The sequence below is a fragment of the Heloderma suspectum genome, chromosome 2 (genome assembly GCF_057233095.1).
Source record: "Heloderma suspectum isolate Gila_16-S chromosome 2, 16-S_ref, whole genome shotgun sequence".
Classification (NCBI taxonomy): domain Eukaryota; kingdom Metazoa; phylum Chordata; class Lepidosauria; order Squamata; family Helodermatidae; genus Heloderma; species Heloderma suspectum.
This window is the reverse complement of record NC_139459.1, coordinates 52,363,305-52,382,933: the sequence shown is the minus strand read 5'-3', so window position 1 is coordinate 52,382,933 and position 19,629 is coordinate 52,363,305. Positions and strand designations below refer to the sequence as shown.

Here is a 19,629-nt window from a genome sequence, read left to right as displayed (position 1 = left end):
TGGGCGATTAATAAATTTAATAAAGAAAGAAAGAAAGAAAGAAAGAAAGAAAGAAAGAAAGAAGAGGAACAAATGGAAAACCTGATAGAAATAATTAATATAAGGCAGAATTAGGGCTAACCAGCACTTACTCTTCTATTTATTTTTGTTTTCGCAAATTCAAAAATCATGCCGTTTGGCTTTTGAAGGATTCCATCTTGCAATGTTCATCAGTTGATTGGTGTGTCTGACCCTTCAGTGATATCGTGTCACCGGACTGTGAGTGCGTGTTCTCTGGTTTACTGATTTGGTACAAGAATCTTTGTCAACTGCCCCTTAGTGATGTAATTACATCATGTGTCAGGTAATATCACAATGCCTCCAGTATGGAACTCTATTGGCTGCTGCTGCACAATAATACATGATATTAATGGAAGTCATTGCTAGCCATGAAGACCTTGGAGGCAGCAGCAAGTGCAGCAGCTCCTTACTGCTGAGCAGAGAGTTGTCAACTCTTTGCAATTGAGGAACTGCTGAAATAAGGATTTTCTTTAAACAAAGGACATTCTTAAAGAGTAATCTTGCAAAAACCTGTGATACTAGAGTGTTGATGAAGAATATCTGCTAAACTATGTAGCATTAGGCAGAATGGAAATTGTTATATTTAATGAAACTAAAAGTTGGCAAAATCAGAACTGATGGAAAATACTTCTGAGTAATACCCAATTGGCTTGTATTGTGCATTCCTTCTGAGGGTTAACTGAGGGCTAGATTTCAGTTTTGCATAAAAGGAAGAATACAGAAAAGGACCCATGGTTTTGTTTTCTAGAAAATCTACCTGTTAAGAATTAAGACTGAATGTTAAGGGACTTCATTTGCACCCAGATCTGCAAGCTGCTAGATGATATGTGCCTTCGAGGAAGCTATTGAATATATGCTTCTGTGGAAGCAATTGAATATATAAATATATAAATGATCTATCATATATTCCTTATTTTCAGTTTATTTTCATCTATTGTAATACTCAGGTCTCAATTTTTTTTACACATCTTCACTTGGCCAAGATATAAATAGATTCTCTCCCTCCCCTGCTCTCTCTCTTACATGCACACGCGCACACATGCGTGGAACATGAGGGAGATTGCCATTTTTACTTCTGGTGGCAGTCCTGTGCCTTACAGTCAGCGCCAGAAATATTGGAACAAGGATAACTGTTTTAGCAGTTGGCCTCTGTACACCACCACACTGAAGTTGAAAGGAAACACACCCAGATGGGAGTGAAGTCAGGACTTTCAGCTGTGATTCAAGGGGTTTGACAAAAGTGGGGCACTAACCATTCAGGAAGGACAGCCAGTGGCATACACACACACCTATCGTTGGTGGCTCATAAGTAATGGAATGAATGGCTGACAAGCAACTGCATGGCCAGGTGTGGCCTGTTTCCTGGGTACCCCATGACCAATCAAGCCGATAAAAGGCCTGGAGGTGGTTCTGAGTGTTACATTTGCATTTGGTAGCTGTTCACTGGAACTCCCAACATGAGGTCCAAAGAGGTGTCCATGCGAGTGAAGGAGGCCATCATTAGGCTGAGGAAAGAAAATAAACCCATCAGAGAGATAGCAAAAACAGTGGGAGTGGCCAGTACAACAGTTTGGAACATCCTGAAAAAGAAGGACTTAACTGGCAAACTCAGCAGCAGCAAAAGGCCTGGAAGACCACGGAAGACAACTAAAGTGGATGACTGCAGAATTCTGCTCATGGTGAAGAGGAACCCTTTCACAACATCTAGCCAGGCCAAGAACACTCTTGAGGAGGTAGGCATGTCAATGTCAAAATCTACAGTCAAGAGACGGCTTTATGAATGTAAATACAGAGGCTTCACAACAAGGTGCAAACCACTGGTAATGCTCAAGAACAGACAGGCCAGATTAGCCTTTGCCAGCAAACAACTAAAAAAGCCTGCCCTGTTCTGAAATAAGATTCTTTGGACTGATGAAACCAAGGTTAACTTGTACCAGAATGGTGGGAAGAGAAAAGTATGGAGAAGGAACAGCTCATGATCCAAAGCATACCACATCATCCGTCAAACATGGTGGAGGCAGTGTTATGGCATGGGCATGTATGGCTGCCAATGGAACCGTGTCACTGGTGTTTATTGATGACCTGACTGCTGATAAAAGCAGCAGGATGAATTCTGAAGTCTATAGGGCTATACTTTCTGCTCAGATTCAGCTGAATGCTGCCAAACTGATAGGACGCCGCTTCATATTGCAGATGGATAATGTTGCAAAACATACAGCAAAAGCTCCCCAAGAGTCTCTCAAGGCAAAGAAGTGGGATGTTCTTCACTGGCCAAGTCAGTCACCTGATCTCAACCCAACAGAGCATGCTTTTCACTTACTGAAGACAAGACTGAAGGCAGAAAGACCCACAAACAAGCAGCAGCTGAAGGCAGCTGCAGTAAAGGCCTGGCAAAGCATCTCAAGGGAGGAAATTCAGCATTTGGTCATGTCCATGGGTTCCAGACTTCAGGCAGTCATTGACTGCAAAGGATTTTCATCCAGGTATTAAAGGCAATCCTTAAGTTTGAAATGATGTTGGTTTGTTCCATTACTTATGAGCCACCAACGATGGGTGTTTGTGTATGCCACTGGCTGTACTTCCTGAATGGTTAGTGCCCCACTTTTGTCAAACCCCTTGAATTACAGCTGGATGTCCTGACTTCGCTCCCATCTGCGTGTGTTTCCTTTCAACTTCAATATGGTGGTGTATGAAGGCCAACTGCCAAAACAGTTATCCTTGTTCCGATATTTCTGGCCCTGACTGTATGTGCTGCCTCATTATAGGACCTGTGAAATGGTGGGGTGTGGCTGCAGTGGGCTGCTTCTTGAAAGAAGGAGCTGAAATGCTCCTATGCATGAGCTGAATGCTGCCATGGTGCTTTGGCTCCAGCTCATAGATCCCACCCCCCACCCCCAGTAAGGCAGGTCATGCAGAGAATAGAACAGAGTTCATACCTAAGTCAGCCAGAAACAGTTAACTCCCAATACTCTGGGAGGAACAGATTTTTCCCAAATTTGTTGTTGTTCAGTCGTTCAGTCGTGTCCGACTCTTCGTGACCCCATGGACCATAGCACGCCAGGCCTTCCTGTCCTGCGCTTTCTCCCGGAGCGTGCTCAAGTTCATATTCATTGCATCGGTGATGCTATCTAGCCATCTCATCCTCTGCCGTCCCCTTCTCCTTTTGCCTTCAATCTTTCCCAGCGTCAGGGTCTTTTCCAGGGAGTTTTCTCTTCGTATTAGGTGGCCAAAATATTGGAGCTTCAGCTTCATTATCTGTCCTTCCAATGAGCATTCAGGGTTGATTTCCTTTAGGATGGACTGATTTGACCTCCTTGCAGTCCAGGGGACTCGTAAGAGTCTTCTCCAGCACCACAGTTCGAAAGCATCGATTCTTCGGCGCTCAGCCTTCCTTATAGTCCAGCTCTCACAGCCATACATTACTACTGGGAAAACCATAGCTTTGATTAGACGGACCTTTGTCGGCAAGGTGATGTCTCTGCTTCTTACTATGCTGTCTAGGTTGGCCATAGCTTTCCTCCCAAGGAGCAAGCGTCTTTTAATTTCATGGCTACAGTCACCTTCTGCGGTGATCTTGGAGCCCAAGAAAGTAAAATCTGTCACTGCTTCCATTTCTTCCCCTTCTATATGCCAGGAAGTGATGGGGCCAGATGCCATGATCTTAGTTTTTTTAATGTTGAGTTTCAAACCAGCTTTTGCACTCTCCTCTTTCACCCTCAACAAGAGGCTCTTGAGATCCTCTTCGCTTTCTGCCATTAGGGTGGTATCGTCTGCATATCGGAGGTTGTTGATAATTCTCCCAGCAATCTTAATTCCGACCTCTGATTCATCCAACCCGGCATTTCTCATGATGTACTCTGCATATAAGTTAAATAAGCAGGGTGACAATATGCAGCCTTGTCGTACTCCTTTCCCAATTTTGAACCACTCGGTTGTTCCATGTCCGGTTCTTACTGTTGCTTCTTGACCCTCGTACAGGTTTCTCAGGAGACAGGTAAGGTGGTCTGGTACTCCCATCTCTTTAAGAATTTGCCACAGTTTGTTGTGATCCACACAATCAAAGGCTTTAGCGTAGTCAATGAAGCAGAAATAGACGTTTTTCTGGAATTCTCTTGCTTTCTCCATGATGCAGCGAATGTTGGCGATTTGATCTCTAGTTCCTCTGCCTCTTCTAAACCCAGCTTGTACTTCCGGTAGTTCTCGGTTCGCATACTGCTGAAGCCTAGCTTGTAGGATTTTGAGCATCACCTTGCTGGCATGTGAAATGAGCGCAATTGTGCGGTAGTTTGAACACTCTTTGGCGTTGCCCTTCTTTGGAATTGGAATGTAAACTGACCTTTTCCAGTCTTGTGGCCACTGTTGAGTGTTCCAGATTTGTTGGCATATTGAATGCAGCACTTTAACAGCATCATCTTTTAGGATTTTAAATAGCTCGGCTGGAATACTGTCATCTCCGCTAGCTTTGTTGTTACTAATGCTTCCTAAGGCCCACTTGACTTCACTCTCGAGGATGTCCAGCTCAAATTCAGTGACCGCACTATCATGGCTATCAGGGACATTCAGATCTTTCCTGTAGAGTTCTTCTGTGTATTCTTGCCACCTTTTCTTAATCTCATCTGCTTCTGTTAGGTCCCTGCCTTCTTTGTCCTTTATCATGCCCTTCTTTGCACAAAACGTTCCCTTGAGATCTCCAATTTTCTTGAAGAGATCTCTAGTCTTTCCCATTCTGTTGTTTTCCTCGATTTCTTTGCATTGTTCATTTAAGAAGGCCTTCTTGTCTCTCCTTGCTATTCTCTGGAACTCTGCATTCAGTTGGGTATATCTTCCCCTTTCTCCCTTGCTTTTCGCTTCCCTTCTTTCGTGAGCTACTTGTAAAGCCTCATCAGACAGCCACTTGGCTTTCTTGCATTTCTTTTTCTTTGGGATGGATTGAGTTGCTGCCTCCTGAACAATGTTACGGACCTCCGTCCATAGTTCCTCAGGCACTCTGTCTATCAGGTCTAATCCCTGAAATCTATTCCTCACCTCCACTGTATATTCATCAGGGATATGATTTAGGTCATACCTGAACGGTTTAGTGGTTTTCCCGACGTTCTTCAATTTAAGCCGAAATTTTGCAAGAAGCAGCTCATGATCTGAGCCACAGTCAGCTCCAGGTCTTGTTTTTACTGACTGTATGGAGCTTCTCCATCTTTGGCTGCAAAGGACATAATCAATCTGATTTCGATATTGACCATCTGGTGACGTCCATGTGTAGAGTCGCCTCTTGTGCTGTTGGAAAAGAGTGTTTGCTATGATCAACATGTTCTCTTGGCAAAACTCTATTAGCTTTTGTCCTGCTTCATTTTGTACACCAAGGCCATGCCTGCTTGTTATCCCGGTGATTTCTTGACTTCCTCCTTTAGCATTCCAATCCCCTATGATGAAGAGGACATCTTTTTTTGGTGTTAGTTCTAGAAGGTGTTGTAAGTCTTCATAGAACCGATCAACCTCAGCTTCTTCGGCCTCAGTGGTTGGGGCATAGACTTTAATTACTGTGATGTTGAATGGTTTGCCTTGGATTCGTACTGAGATCATTCTATCATTTTTAAGATTGTACCCCAGTACTGCTTTTCCCACCCTTTTGTTGACTATGAGTGCTACTCCATTTCTTCTAAGGGATTCTTGCCCACAATAGTAGATATGATGGTCACCTGAATTAAATTCGCCCATGCCTGTCCATTTTAGTTCGCTGATTCCCAAGATGTCGATGTTCAATCTTGCCATCTCATGTTTGACCACCTCCAGCTTACCTTGATTCATTGATCTGACATTCCAGGTTCCTAAACAATATTGTTCTTTACAGCATCGGATTTTCTTTTCACCACCAGACACATCCACAGCTGAGTGTCCTTTCGGGTTTGGCCCAGCCGCTTCACTCTTTCTGGCGCTACTTGGAAATACCCTCTGCTCTTCCCCAGTAGCATATTGGACACCTTCCGACCTGAGGGGCTCATCTTCCGGCGTCATCTCTTTTCGCCTTGTGATACGTTCCATGGGGTTTTCTTGGCAAGAATACTGGAGTGGGTTGCCATTTCCTTCTCCAGTGGACCACATTTTGTCAGAACTCTCTGCCATGACCTGTCCGTCTTGGGTGGCCCTGCATGGCATAGCTTATGGCTTCACTGAGTTACGCAAGCCCCTTCGCCACAACAAGGCAGTGATCCATGAAGGGGTTTTCCCAAATAGAAGCTCACTTATAAGCAAATAACTAACTAGTGACTAAATTACTTCTGCTAGTAACGAATGAATATTGCTGTTGGGAGAGGGTGATTGTTAGAAAATATAAAACGTGAAACCTATTCATATCTGTGTGATTATTTTGTTTTAATAACATTTTCTTGATGCATTCTTATTGAGCATGTTATAAATTGTCCAAGTATTGGTACTCATTTGGTACTTATGGTACTCATATGGTACTTAGATAAGTAACCGGATAGTTACCAGCTATAGTTACTGATATAATAGTATACCAATGAGATGATAAAAGATGTGTTGACAAGGAATTTCAAAGTCATATTTTATATGCTGTTCTTATGTAAAGGCTTGTGCAAATAAATATATATAGTGTATAAGATTATCATGCCATCTAGTGGCTATTACTTTCTGTCTGTTTTCTCTTGTTACATCAAATGGTTATTGTGGAGCAGAGTTAATTTTATAGTATATGCAATACTATTATATGTTAAAGGAAGAATAAAAACAACATAAACAATTTGGATCTTTCTTTTTTCTGTAGTATGTTGTCTATAGCAACACTATTGTGACATGATAGTTAATGATGAAGACTGGTATAATTTCTAAATACACAGGTCATGATAAGAGTCTATTCTTTGTGGTTAAAAGGAAAGTTGAACAGCATATAGTAATAAAATAACCATGCATTTCAATGAGATGTTATAAATGAATATGTTTTCTTTAGGCTTGAGCCTACAAAGCCTCTTGAATCTTGTATCTTCATTTACTTTGTCCTGGTGATAACAGCTCAAACAACTTATTTACAATCTGTAGCTATTTTTGTAAAGATGTATTTGTCTAACTAGAACTCTGTCCTCCCAGGAACAGCAAGGTCATGTTCCTGCTATTTCCCCTCAAGTGCACCCACTCTGACTTCCTCATTCATATCAGCTGACTAGAGCTCTTTCTCTTCAACCCCCCACATCTGAATAGTTCAGGAAACCTTGTGGAAATGTAAAGACATAACCAGCAAGCAATGCAGTTCTCAGCTCATTTTGCTGACAGAATGAAGTATCCTAACATTATGGAATCCAACAGTTCTAGAGGATGAATCAACATTCAGTTGCCAAATTTTGTTCCTGTTTGCTGTGAGTTATTGAATAATAGTCCTGCAAACAGATGTCCAGATTGCATGGAGACAGGATATCACAGTCCTGATATTGGATTGTGGCTATCATGGATATAGTTCTAAGAATATATTTATCATCCTCTGGAAAGGCACTATGTATTTCCCATTGCACTTAAGAGCATGTCTCCGATAATCCAGTTTTGACACTCTTTCTCTTGAGAGAGAGACAGAGAAAGAGAGAGGGAGAGAGAGATTATTTATATTATATTTGTAATCAGTGGTCCAAAACCCAAACTTCATGTTCTGCCCTACGGAGAAGGGAAAGGGAAGGGTCATGTTTCACCCATCAAGGGGGAGATGATGTAGAGACCCTGAAGAGATGCTATTGTCCTTTTAGACAAGGAGAGGATAGAAGAGCATGTGAGCAAGTTCACAGAGCATTTGCATGGTAAAAGCTAAAGCATAATAAACATAGATTTTCTGTCAAGACTCTTGCATTGTAGGCAGCAAATATATGTAGGGGTTTATGATTCTGGCTTGTAATGGTAGGAAGAAGCCAGGGATTCCAGTTCAGATGTGATAGTAAACAAACTATAGTGAGAGGAGCTAAGCAGAAGTGATTGAGAAGCGTGTACCAGCATGCTACTAGTTTTGGTACTGCCACATTGCTACCTCCATTTCTGCCTTTAACCATACACCTTCCCTCTTTTGCCTTTACCTCTTTAAATACAAATCTTGTTCAAGATGACAGCCGCCTCTGCCACTCATTATCGAAGAAAAGTAGTATGGTCTTCAGAACTTCACTGTTTGCCTTTTATAAAACAATCCATACAGAATGTATATGAGCAGTATGATTCAACCAGACAGAATAAGTGACACACATGGAATGATCCCATTTTACCAAAAAGTCACAGAAAAGTTGGTTAGACCAAGCAATAGTGACTTGCCAGGAGGAAGAAATGAGCCATTTACTTAGGCTGATGCTGCTTGAGAACCTAAATTCATGTTATTGTCGTTCTTGTTATTAATCAGTAATAATAATTAATAATAATACTTCTTGGACTAAAATTTGTTTCTAATATTAAAGTAAACCATGGATGGATTAACTACTGGTAAGGCATGAAAAATGCACCTGCTGAAATTCTTCTTTATTCAGTTGAGACTGTAATCCTATGCCTATTTATTTGGGAGTAAGACCCATTGAACTAAGTGAGACTTACTTTTGAATAGAAATGTATACGATTGTGGTATATGCCTTCAGTCCTAATATTGGTGCCTTTTAAAAATATGTAAAAAAAAAAGTTTGTAAACTGCCCCAAGGGTGTCTGTTGGTTAGGTGGTATATAAATTTAATAAAAGTATAAAAAATACAGTTTTGTCTAGCCCTGCTGTCAAGTCTCACCATGGATACCTGGAAGAAATGTCAAGTCTGTGAATTATTTGATTATGATTGTTTGTGCATGATTAAGTATCAGACACTTACATATACATGTATACACACTTCCTGCTAGAAATGTATTTTAATTAAGTATGTGTGTTCTTATATATTATGCAACATAGCCTCTGAAACAAATCTCCTCAAGACATGAGAGCACTTGTGTTAATTGGTGTCCAGGATGACACAGATGTTGGGGACAGGTCCACTTGCACAGGTGTGTGTTGGGGTGGGAGAAGGATCTTTCGGTAGCTCATCAAAAATCAAGCAGATCAGTGATACTTTATTTCTCAGTAAGACTGAATAAGGGAAATATTTTATTACAGGTTGATGACAGGCTGATTTTCTGAAATTTATGGAGGATAAATGTTAATCAGAAAAGCTTTTCATGCTATAGTGCAGGGGTGGTCAACTTCAGGGGACTGGGGCCCAATTTCCAACCCTCCTGGAGGCTGCACTCCTGCCACTGGCAGGCTGCCAAAATTTGGTGGTGTGACTGTGGCAAAAAATCGGTGGTTTCCTGCTGAATTTTGGTGGCAGACCATGGCAGATGCCAAAAAAGAGACACATTTAGCTCATTTCGCAAACCATGGGGCGGGGTTGCCACCAACACACCACTGAAATTCCACAACATGGTGGTGGTGCACTATTTATTTATGTATTTATTAAATTTTTATACCCCCCAATAGCTGAAGCTCTCTAGGTGGTTCACTGGAGCACAGGGGAGCTGCATGCAGGCCGTGGGTTGCTCCCCCTGTTGTAGTGATTGGCTATCGATAGGTCACCTCAAGATCCAGGGAAGAAACAACGTTAAAATATCTGTGATGTATGTTAACTCAGATAAATGTATTTGACATGTTTTATGCTCCATTGCTTTATTTAGAAAGTTCTGTAGTGAAACTAGTTGCATCAAAGATGTTCAGCTTGTTTCTATGAGCTTTTTGTCAGAGAATTATGAAATGAGGATCTTTTATATAATGTAGTAGTCTTCAATTGAGAAGGAGGACATGTTGTCATAAATACATTAACCTCATTGTGGATTTGTAGTGTACAAATGTTGGAATTTATGCACATAGAAATCTAGTATAGCTTATGACAGAAAAGCTATTAATGTAAGCATTTTAGTACGCTTATCCCAAGAGCAGAAAGTCTGTACAATTTCCTTTAAGAAAGTAGTAACAACAAGCACAGCTATCAAGATTTTTAATGTCAGAACTTAATATCAAAATGCACATACAATCCTAGCAACTTCATAGAAGTAGTCCTGCTGAAGTTATGGGATTGCTTATGGACTTTCCCTCTTGTGTAATACATGTTGCTATAATGTGCTGTAATATTTCATTGTGGGCAAGCCTGCCCTTAATTGCTCAAGAGGCAGCCAGTATGAAAGAATAGAATTTTAAAGATGGCAGCTCATTTTGATAATAACTTTTTAAACATTTTTAAAATGTGTGCATGTGTAGTAAACCAAGTCCAGAGTCATCTTGTAGAATCATCAGGGCCAGAAATATTAGAACAAGGATAACTGTTTTGGCAGTTGGCCTCTGTACACCACCACACTGAAGTTGAAAGGAAACACACGCAGATGGGAGCAAAGTCAGGACATTCAGCTGTAATTCAAGGGGTTTGACAAAAGTGGGGCACTAACCATTCAGGAAGGACAGCCAGTGGCATACACACACACCCATAGTTGGTCGCTCATAAGTAATGGAACGAATGGCTGACAAGCAGCTGCATGGCCAGGTGTGGCCAGTTTCCTGGGTACCCCGTGACCAATCAAGCAGATAAAAGGCCTGGAGGTGGTTCTGAGTGTTACATTTGCATTTGGTAGCTGTTCACTGGAACTCCCAACATGAGGTCCAAAGAGGTGTCCATGCGAGTGAAGGAGGCCATCATTAGGCTGAGGAAACAAAATAAACCCATCAGAGGGATAGCAAAAACAGTGGGAGTGGCCAACACAACAATTTGGAACATTCTGAAAAAGAAGGAATTAACTGGCAAGCTCAGCAACAGCAAAAGGCCTGGAAGACCACGGAAGACAACTAAAGTGGATGACTGCAGAATTCTGCTTATGGTGAAGAGGAACCCTTTCACAACATCTAGCCAGGTCAAGAATGCTCTTGTGGAGGTAGGCATGTCATTGTCAACATCTGCAGTCAAGATAACGGCTTTATGAATGTAAATACAGAGGCTTCACAACAAGGTGCAAACTACTGGTAACGCTCAAGAACAGACAGGCCAGATTAGCCTTTGCCAGCAAACACCTAAAAAAGCCTGCCCAGTTCTGGAATAAGATTCCTTGGACTGATGAAACCAAGATGAACTTGTACCAGAATGATGGGAAGAGAAAAGTATGGAGAAGGAACAGCTCATGATCCAAAGCATACCACTTCATCTGTCAAACATGGTGGAGGCAGTGTTATGGCATGGGCATGTATGGCTGCCAATGGAGCCGGGTTGCTGGTGTTTACTGATGACCTGACTGCTGATAAAAGCAGCAGGATGAATTCTGAAGTCTATAGGGCTATACTTTCTGCTCAGATTCAGCCGAATGCCGCCAAACTGATAGGACGCCGCTTCATATTGCAGATGGATAATGACCCAAAACATACAGCAAAAGCTACCCCAGAGTTTCTCCAGGCAAAGAAGTGGGATGTTCTTCACTGGCCAAGTCAGTCCCCTGATCTCAACCCAATAGAGCATGCTTTTCACTTACTGAAGACAAGATTGAAGGTAGAAAGACCCACAAACAAGCAGCAGCTGAAGGCAGCTGCATTAAAGGCCTGGCAAAGCATCTCCTTCATGGATCACTGCCTTGTTGTGGCGAAGGGGCTTGCGTAACTCAGTGAAGCCATAAGCTATGCCTAAGCTAGGGCCACCCAAGACGGACAGGTCATGGCGGAGAGTTCTGACAAATTGTGGTCCACTGGAGAAGGAAATGGCAACCCACTCCAGTATTCTTGCCAAGAAAACCCCATGGAACATATCACAAGGCTAAAAGATATGATGCTGGAAGATGAGCCCCTCAGGTCGGAAGGTGTCCAATATACTACTGGGGAAGAGCAGAGGGTATTTCCAAGTAGCGCCAGAAAGAGTGAAGCGGCTGGGCCAAAGCTGAAAGGACACTCAGCTGTGGATGTGTCTGGTGGTAAAGAGAAAATCCGATGCTGTAAAGAACAATGTTGTTTAGGAACCTGGAATGTCAGATCAATGAATCAAGGTAAGCTGGAGGTGGTCAAACATGAGATGGCAAGATTGAACATCGACATCTTGGGAATCAGCGAACTAAAATGGACAGGCATGGGCGAATTTAATTCAGGTGACCATCATATCTACTACTGTGGGCAAGAATCCCTTAGAAGAAATGGAGTAGCACTCATAGTCAACAAAAGGGTGGGAAAAGCAGTACTGGGGTACAATCTCAAAAACGATAGAATGATTTCAGTACGAATCCAAGGCAAACCATTCAACATCACAGTAATTAAAGTCTATGCCCCAACCACTGAGGCTGAAGAAGCTGAGGTTGATTGGTTCTATGAAGACCTACAACACCTTCTAGAACTAACACCAAAAAAAGATGTCCTCTTCATCATAGGGGATTGGAATGCTAAAGGAGGAAGGCAAGAAATAACTGGGATAACAGGTAAGCATGGTCTTGGTGTACAAAATGAAGCAGGACAAAGGCTAATCGAGTTTTTCCAAGAGAACACGCTGATCATAGCAAACACTCTTTTCCAACAGCACAAGAGGTGACTCTACACTTGGACATCACCAGATGGTCAATATCGAAATCAGATTGATTATGTACTTTGCAACCAAAGATGGAGAAGCTCTATACAGTCAGTAAAAACAAGACCTGGAGCTGACTGTGGCTCAGATCATGAACTTCTTGTTGCAAAATTTCGGCTTAAATTGAAGAATGTAGGGAAAACCACTAAACCATTCAGGTATGACCTAAATCATATCCCTTGTGAATATACAGTGGAGGTGAGGAATAGATTTAAGGGATTAGACCTTATAGACAGAGTGCCTGAGGAACTATGGACGGAGGTCCGTAACATTGTTCAGGAGGCAGCAACTAAATCCATCCCAAAGAAAAAGAAATGCAAGAAAACAAAGTGGCTGTCTTTACAAGTAGCTGAAGAAAGAAGGGAAGTGAAAAGCAAGGGAGAAAGGGGAAGATATATCCAACTGAATGCAGAGTTCCAGAGAATAGCAAGGAGAGACAAGAAGGCCTTCTTAAATTAACAATGCAAAGAAATCGAGGAAAACAACAGAATGGGAAAGACTAGAGATCTCTTCAAGAAAATCAGAGATATCAAGGGAACGTTTTGTGCAAAGATGGGCATGATAAATGACAAAGAAGGCAAGGACCTCAGAGGAGCAGATGAGATTAAGAAGAGGTGGCAAGAATACACAGAAGAACTATACAGGAAAGATCTTAATGCCCCTGATAGCCATGATAGTGTGGTCACTGAACTTGAGCCGGACATCCTAGAGAGTGAAGTCAAGTAGGCCTTAGGAAGCATTAGTAACAACAAAGCTAGCGGAGATGACAGTATTCCAGCTGAGCTGTTTAAGATCCTAAAAGATGATGCTGTTAAAGTGCTGCACTCAATATGCCAACACATTTGGAACACTCAACAGTGGCCACAAGACTGGAAAAGGTCAGTTTACATTCCATTTCCAAAGAAGGGCAACGCCAAAGAGTGTTCAAACTACCGTACAGTTGCGCTCATTTCACATGCCAGCAAGGTGATGCTCAAAATCCTACAAGCTAGGCTTCAGCGACTGAACAACAACAACAAAGCATCTCAAGGGAGGAAACTCAGCATTTGGTCATGTCCATGGGTTCCAGACTTCAGGCACTCATTGACTGCAAAGGATTTTCATCCAGGTATTAAAGGCGATCCTTAAGTTTGAAATTATGTTGGTTTGTTCCATTACTTAGGAGCCACCAATGATGGGGGTGTGTGTATGCCACTGGCTGTACTTCCTGAATGGTTAGTGCCCCACTTTTGTCACACCCCTTGAATTACAGCTGAAAGTCCTGACTTCGCTCCCATCTGGATGTGTTTCCTTTCAACTTCAGTGTGGTGGTGTACAGAGGCCAACTGCCAAAACAGTTATCCTTGCTCCAATATTTCTGGCCCTGACTGTATGTGAAAGGGCCTGCATAAACAGTGGTTCCTTCATTGACTTCAACACTGTGGGCTACCTCCAGGATTCTCCTGTGCCACTGAATTCAGTGAGGAAGCCCCACTACAACAGGAGCTCTTCTGAACATACAGCTTGGATCAGAGTCTGTTGCATAATATATAAGATCGAAAAGTGTGCAGCTTTTAGCACTTTAAAGTGGGAAGATATCCTTAGCAGAGAGAAGGAGAAAAATATGGTTCTTTCGAACTAAGCCCCAAAGGTCAAACAGTGCAAGAGATAGCTTGTAGGTGTGTCTTGGTACTGTTGAGACTATAAATGAATACAAAACGCAGTTAAATCAGTAAGATCCTCTCTGTATGGGTGTGACCTATGCACTAAACAGATCTCTTGTATTGCTTGATCTCTTGGGCTTTGGTTTTTTTTTTTAAATCCCTTCTCTCCATCCTTAGCGTATATATACCTACAGAAGTAAACTGGTGTCCTCCAGATGTTTTGGACTGCAACTCCCATAAGCCCCAGCCAGAGTGGCCAATGGTTGGGGCTTATGGGAGTTCTAGTCTAAAACATCTGGAGGGCGCCAGGTTGCCTAACCCTGGAGTAGACTAAACTCCTCTACAATTTACAACCGTTTTTGCTTGTTATTAATAGCCTTTCTATTCCACCTTTCTATCACTGGGATACCCAAGGCACTTAAGACTAAAAACCAACAGTAAAACCTACTATTTTACTATAATCAAAATAGAATTAAAATTAACTGGCCCTCCCCTAAGACATTTTTTCTCCTGCAATCAAGCATAAGAAATAAATAAAAATAAGTAACATCAGTGGAAAAGATGACACCACTCTTGGTCCTGCATCCTGTTGAGCATTATTTTTGGAATTATATTTTGACAGTTTCTTGAATCATTCATCAGATAAAGAATTGATGAGAATCTGCTTCTCAAAATCTGTACCAATAAAGACATTCTCCCCTCCTATAGTAGTGTTTATAGAATTACAGTATCATTAAACCAAAAGTAACATTTGCATCCTATAATAAAATATTGGGAATCATTCTCATTGCACCCTGCTGCTACCATGTGTTTTGCAGTAGAGGAGTATGATACGTAAAACCATTTTCTCACTGCTAACGTAATGAATGATCTGAAAACTAACATTTGAATTACCAGAATACTTAAAATCCCTCTTTCATGGTTACTACAGTCTGATTCTTGGCATCTACAAGTTTGAGCCCTCAGCCAGCTTTTCCCCACAACTGTTCAACACTGGTATGCTGTATTGTCCTTCTGCTACCCTTTCATTAGCATATCCCATTATAGGAAATGTGCATAAGTTTTTTAAAATTTGTTGTGGGGCTATCTCTTGTGACCTTCACTTCTCACAATTTTTAAAGTACTGTTAAGCCTCTGGATTGCCCTTATAGTACTTGTAACTTCCTGCTGTCATTTTTACTAATCAATGGAGTTTTTAAAATATTCTTGGGAATTGTATATATGCTTATACCAGGAATGGGGAACCTCAGGCCTGTGGGCCAAATCCAGCCCTCTGAGGTTTCCCAGATGGCCATGCCCCCTTTCCCCTGACTATGGATTGTTTGGTGGGTTCCCAGCTTTTGTGCATTCCCCCCTCCCCATTCTTAAAGGTTGAAATGCCTCTCCTAAATCTTCATTACTGTCGATAAGTGGTTTAAGCTACAACATGGTGGTATTTTTTGTATTTTTGGTCCCACTCCTTTTGCCTTTGGCTCTGGGCCTATACCATTGTCTTTGACCCCACACATCTTTGGGATGTGGCCCCAAGAGCTTCTCCTAATTGGAATTCAGCCCTTGGGCTGAAAGAGATTCCCCACCCCTTGCCTATACAAACTGCTGTGTTGCTTATGCTAAAATTCAACCTAAAAATAATTTTTTAAAAATAGAGCATGCTTCAATGTTTATATAAGCCCTCATCCTGAATGTTTTGTGGTGCTGTATCAAAAACAATAGAGACATAAGATCATGTTTTGTGATGATGTACTGACCAGGTTCACAAGTAATGACACTCCATGGGTTGTTTAAACTCTGGGTTGTTATGCATGAGCAGGAGTGAGCGAGCACGCTGCCTCCTGCAATTAAGAACATATGGTCGCTCCGTTTGTAGGTTATTATCAAGGTGTCCAACCTAGCCACTCTGGGTTGCTTAACCTCTTAACAACCCAGAGTGTCTGGGTTCAGACATCACAATAACAATTTCCAACCAGGGCAATCATAGGTTGGTAATTAAAAGCAGAAGTGAGAACCATGCTTGCTCGCCCGCACCAATTTGTAGGTTAAATAATCCACAAATTGGCATTACATGCAAACCAGGTCACTGTGTAGCTGTTCATCCCATGAGATACTTGAGCAAAATGTGAGATTGATAACCTCTCTCCTGCTTTGATATTCATGGGAATGGGAACAACTCATATAAACATAAAGAACTATTCCAGTTCTTTTTGTATTAGATAGATAGATAGATAGATAGATAATTTGAACACCAAAGTGAAACTGCAGCTAATATTTGAGATGAAATATACAAGCAAGAATGGATATGGATTTGTTGTGCAAAATAAAGTATGACAAATTGATTTCAATTCTATTAGGAATGTGTATTATATTTCTACACAATAAATGCTCTGAAAACACTTTTCGCTTTCAATATATTAATTCTTTATATTTGGTTAAGAGTCATTTCTAAATAATTAAGCTAACAAAACAAATTTTCAGATTTCTTATAGTCTTCATCCCTTCCCCTTCATGCCTCTTATTGACATTTTAATATACTTCACATTCCAGATTTAATGTTCTATTATGAATTATATTTTTTCTCCTTTATGAAACACATACAAGAGATGTGATAAGCAGACCATTCTTTGCATCTCACATCACTATGACACTTTTGCAATTGTCCCTTGTTGTATATTCTATCCCAGTCATTTGTACAAGGCTTTCTAGTGCAAGACTGTATATGCAATTGAACTGTTTATTTACATCTGGTTTGTGTGGTCTACTAGATGTTCTTTAGTGGAGTAATAGTTTTCATCACAGTTTGGACTGAGTTTGTAAAGTACTCAGTATGGTACTTGTGTGCTGTTTTGCAGCAGGCAGTGTGTTGATCCTTAAAGGAACTGATCACCCACATTTCAGATCATGTTCCATCCTGAAAAATATTGGAAGGTTGGAATAAAATGGGTAAAACAGCCTAGGAAAATGTTTCTAATCTTTTCCCCAATGTTATTAATCCATAGGGGCCTGCAGGTTCACAGCCTTCACCCCATGCACAGCCCCTCACTCACAACCCCAGCAATCCCACGATGGGACCTCATGGTCAGGTAGGAGGGTATACAAAAGCACCCATCTGAAACACCTTACTTACAACTGCCATTACAATGATAGTTTGCTCATTTCAAATTTACCATTTTAGCTTTCCTTCACCATATGAAGTGGTTCATATTTTGAGACAGATGCTCTGTAGTATTCATTTTTCAATACCTTTTTTTAAATAACACATTGAACCCCACTTCGCACCCACCACCCCCTTTCCCCATATTCTCACCATTGAATAAATTATGTGGTATTGTTCATTTGTTTGTTTGTCTGATTAGTTACTGTCCCAAGACCCGTGTACTTTGTAACAGTAATTTTGACATCCAGTGTGGGCCAGCTAATTTGCCATTATTGTTTTCCCAAATATACTCATATATGTCTTTGTCACACATGATTTTGCTTTTTCTGGTTCTGTCATATTTCTGAATATAGCATTTTTATATGTTGTGGACCAACAATTGATTATTTTAAACCATTATTTCATTGTCACAAATGTAATCATAGTTTGGAAATAGATGCTGTTCAGCTATTGTATATTGTTAAGCTTGCCGAACATTTGATGCTTAAATGTTGGTAAATCATTCAGAATGTTTTCATACATTAATTTATTCTTATGGCACCGTTTATTTCCTTTCAAATAAGCATAGAACATGGCTTTTTCTAGCTCTTGAACATACCAGTTACTTATCTTTTTTTCTTATTCAAGGAAAAAATGTATGCCTGTTGTCTGGGGCCATTGTGAATAAAGCAGTATTTCAAAATGTGAGCAGTTCCAAGATGGAAATGGTAGAGGGCAAGGAGTTTAGGTGCTATCAGATCTATGTTAATCATTTAAGAGATTAAACTTGGCTTTGTCACAAGTTAAACAATTCAGACTTCTGAGTTCTCCAACTATGTCTGGAGTTAAAGGTATCATGGTACATATAATCTTTTAAATCAAGTATAACAGTCAGACTATTAGCATTTTTCATCAGTGTATCTCTTAATGTTTTGATATAGTATTTCTGTGAGCTGTATGTAAAGTTACATAATTAATACCAATGTATTGTTAGATTATATATCTTCTTCCTTGCAGTTCTAGCTCAGAAGTTGGTAGCTATCTAGGGCCCCATGCCATGGCAGTCAGCCATGTGTACTTCATATAAGTAGCATCTACTCAGGTTATATGTGGGAGTTCCTCATTCTCTTCTTCAACTAGGCCATTTCTTCTTTATAACCATTTGGGTCCAAACAGCTCTATGCTAGCATAAGACTTTAGCTAATTATAAGACCCCACACAAAATAACAGGCTGTGGGTTAGATTTATCATGCAGTCAGTTGGTGACAAGTCCCTGTCAGTGGGCTGGATATGTGTGGACTGGATTTCTTCTGATTACAGATTTTTTTTATTTACTTGCTGAATTTGTATAGGCTGCCCATCAGCATATCTTCTCTAGGCTTACAGAGAAAAATAAATGTGATTTAAAAATACAAAATACAATAATTAAAATACCACAAAGAGAATTAAATGCTGCAAAAAGAACTTTCTAGCAAAGGAAAAATAAAACCTATTAATAATTGAGAACATAAAATAAAATATTACTCAAATGAGACCCCAATTTTTGTGTTTATTTTTTTTAACCAAGTTGCTTAATACGCCTGGATGAATAAGGTCTTCAGCTGGTGCTGAAAAGACCATGAAGAAGGCACCAGGTGGCCTCTCCAGGGAGGCTATTTGCCCTCTCCTCATTGGCCACCTGCCTCACTTCACTTGGCCGGGGCATGTAGAGTGGGTAAGTATAGGAGGGAGGTAGCCTGAAAAATGGTTGTTATAAGGAACATTAGACCCATTCAGAAAATACAGCTCACTCCCTATAAACTTAAAGATGAGCAATTTAAAGAACTGGTTTTAGCATATTACTAGGTTGACTGAACATACCCTGAAAAAACTTCTGGGCGCTACTTATCTGGCAGCTAAGGTCCGCTGTACTAACAAAGATTGAAAAAAGTTAGAATCTGGGGGTTGGATGTTGGTTGCATCAGTGACTCGGTTACAAAGCTCAATTCTTTATAATGTGATATAATATGTATATTGTGTTATGTATTTCGTTTCGTTTTGCACAGTCAATATATTGGAGTTTTTAACTCATAGGCAGTAATATTTATTTTAGTTCTCTTGTTTTATGTGCATAGTCAGGTAAACACTTCTTTGTTCATTCTTTAAAGCTCTGGAGAATAATATACAAATTGTGTTGCCGTGATGGTATGAATCCCCGTCATTACACAACTCAAAGATGCAGATATAA

The 19,629-nt window shown here is 40.7% G+C and overlaps 1 protein-coding gene across 11 annotated transcripts in view; it reads left to right on the top strand.

The window, feature by feature from the left end:
* Positions 1–19,629, top strand: part of SSBP2 (single stranded DNA binding protein 2) — a 195,374-nt gene that overhangs the window by 114,817 nt on the left and 60,928 nt on the right. Inside the window, exon 6 of one of the 11 annotated variants that reach the window (XM_084833578.1) lies at positions 17,266–17,349. The exons of the other annotated variants lie outside the window; for them this stretch is intronic. Coding sequence (XP_084689704.1) covers positions 17,266–17,349 — 84 coding nt within the window. The remainder of the gene's footprint in view (positions 1–17,265; positions 17,350–19,629) is intronic. 11 annotated transcript variants of the gene reach the window in all.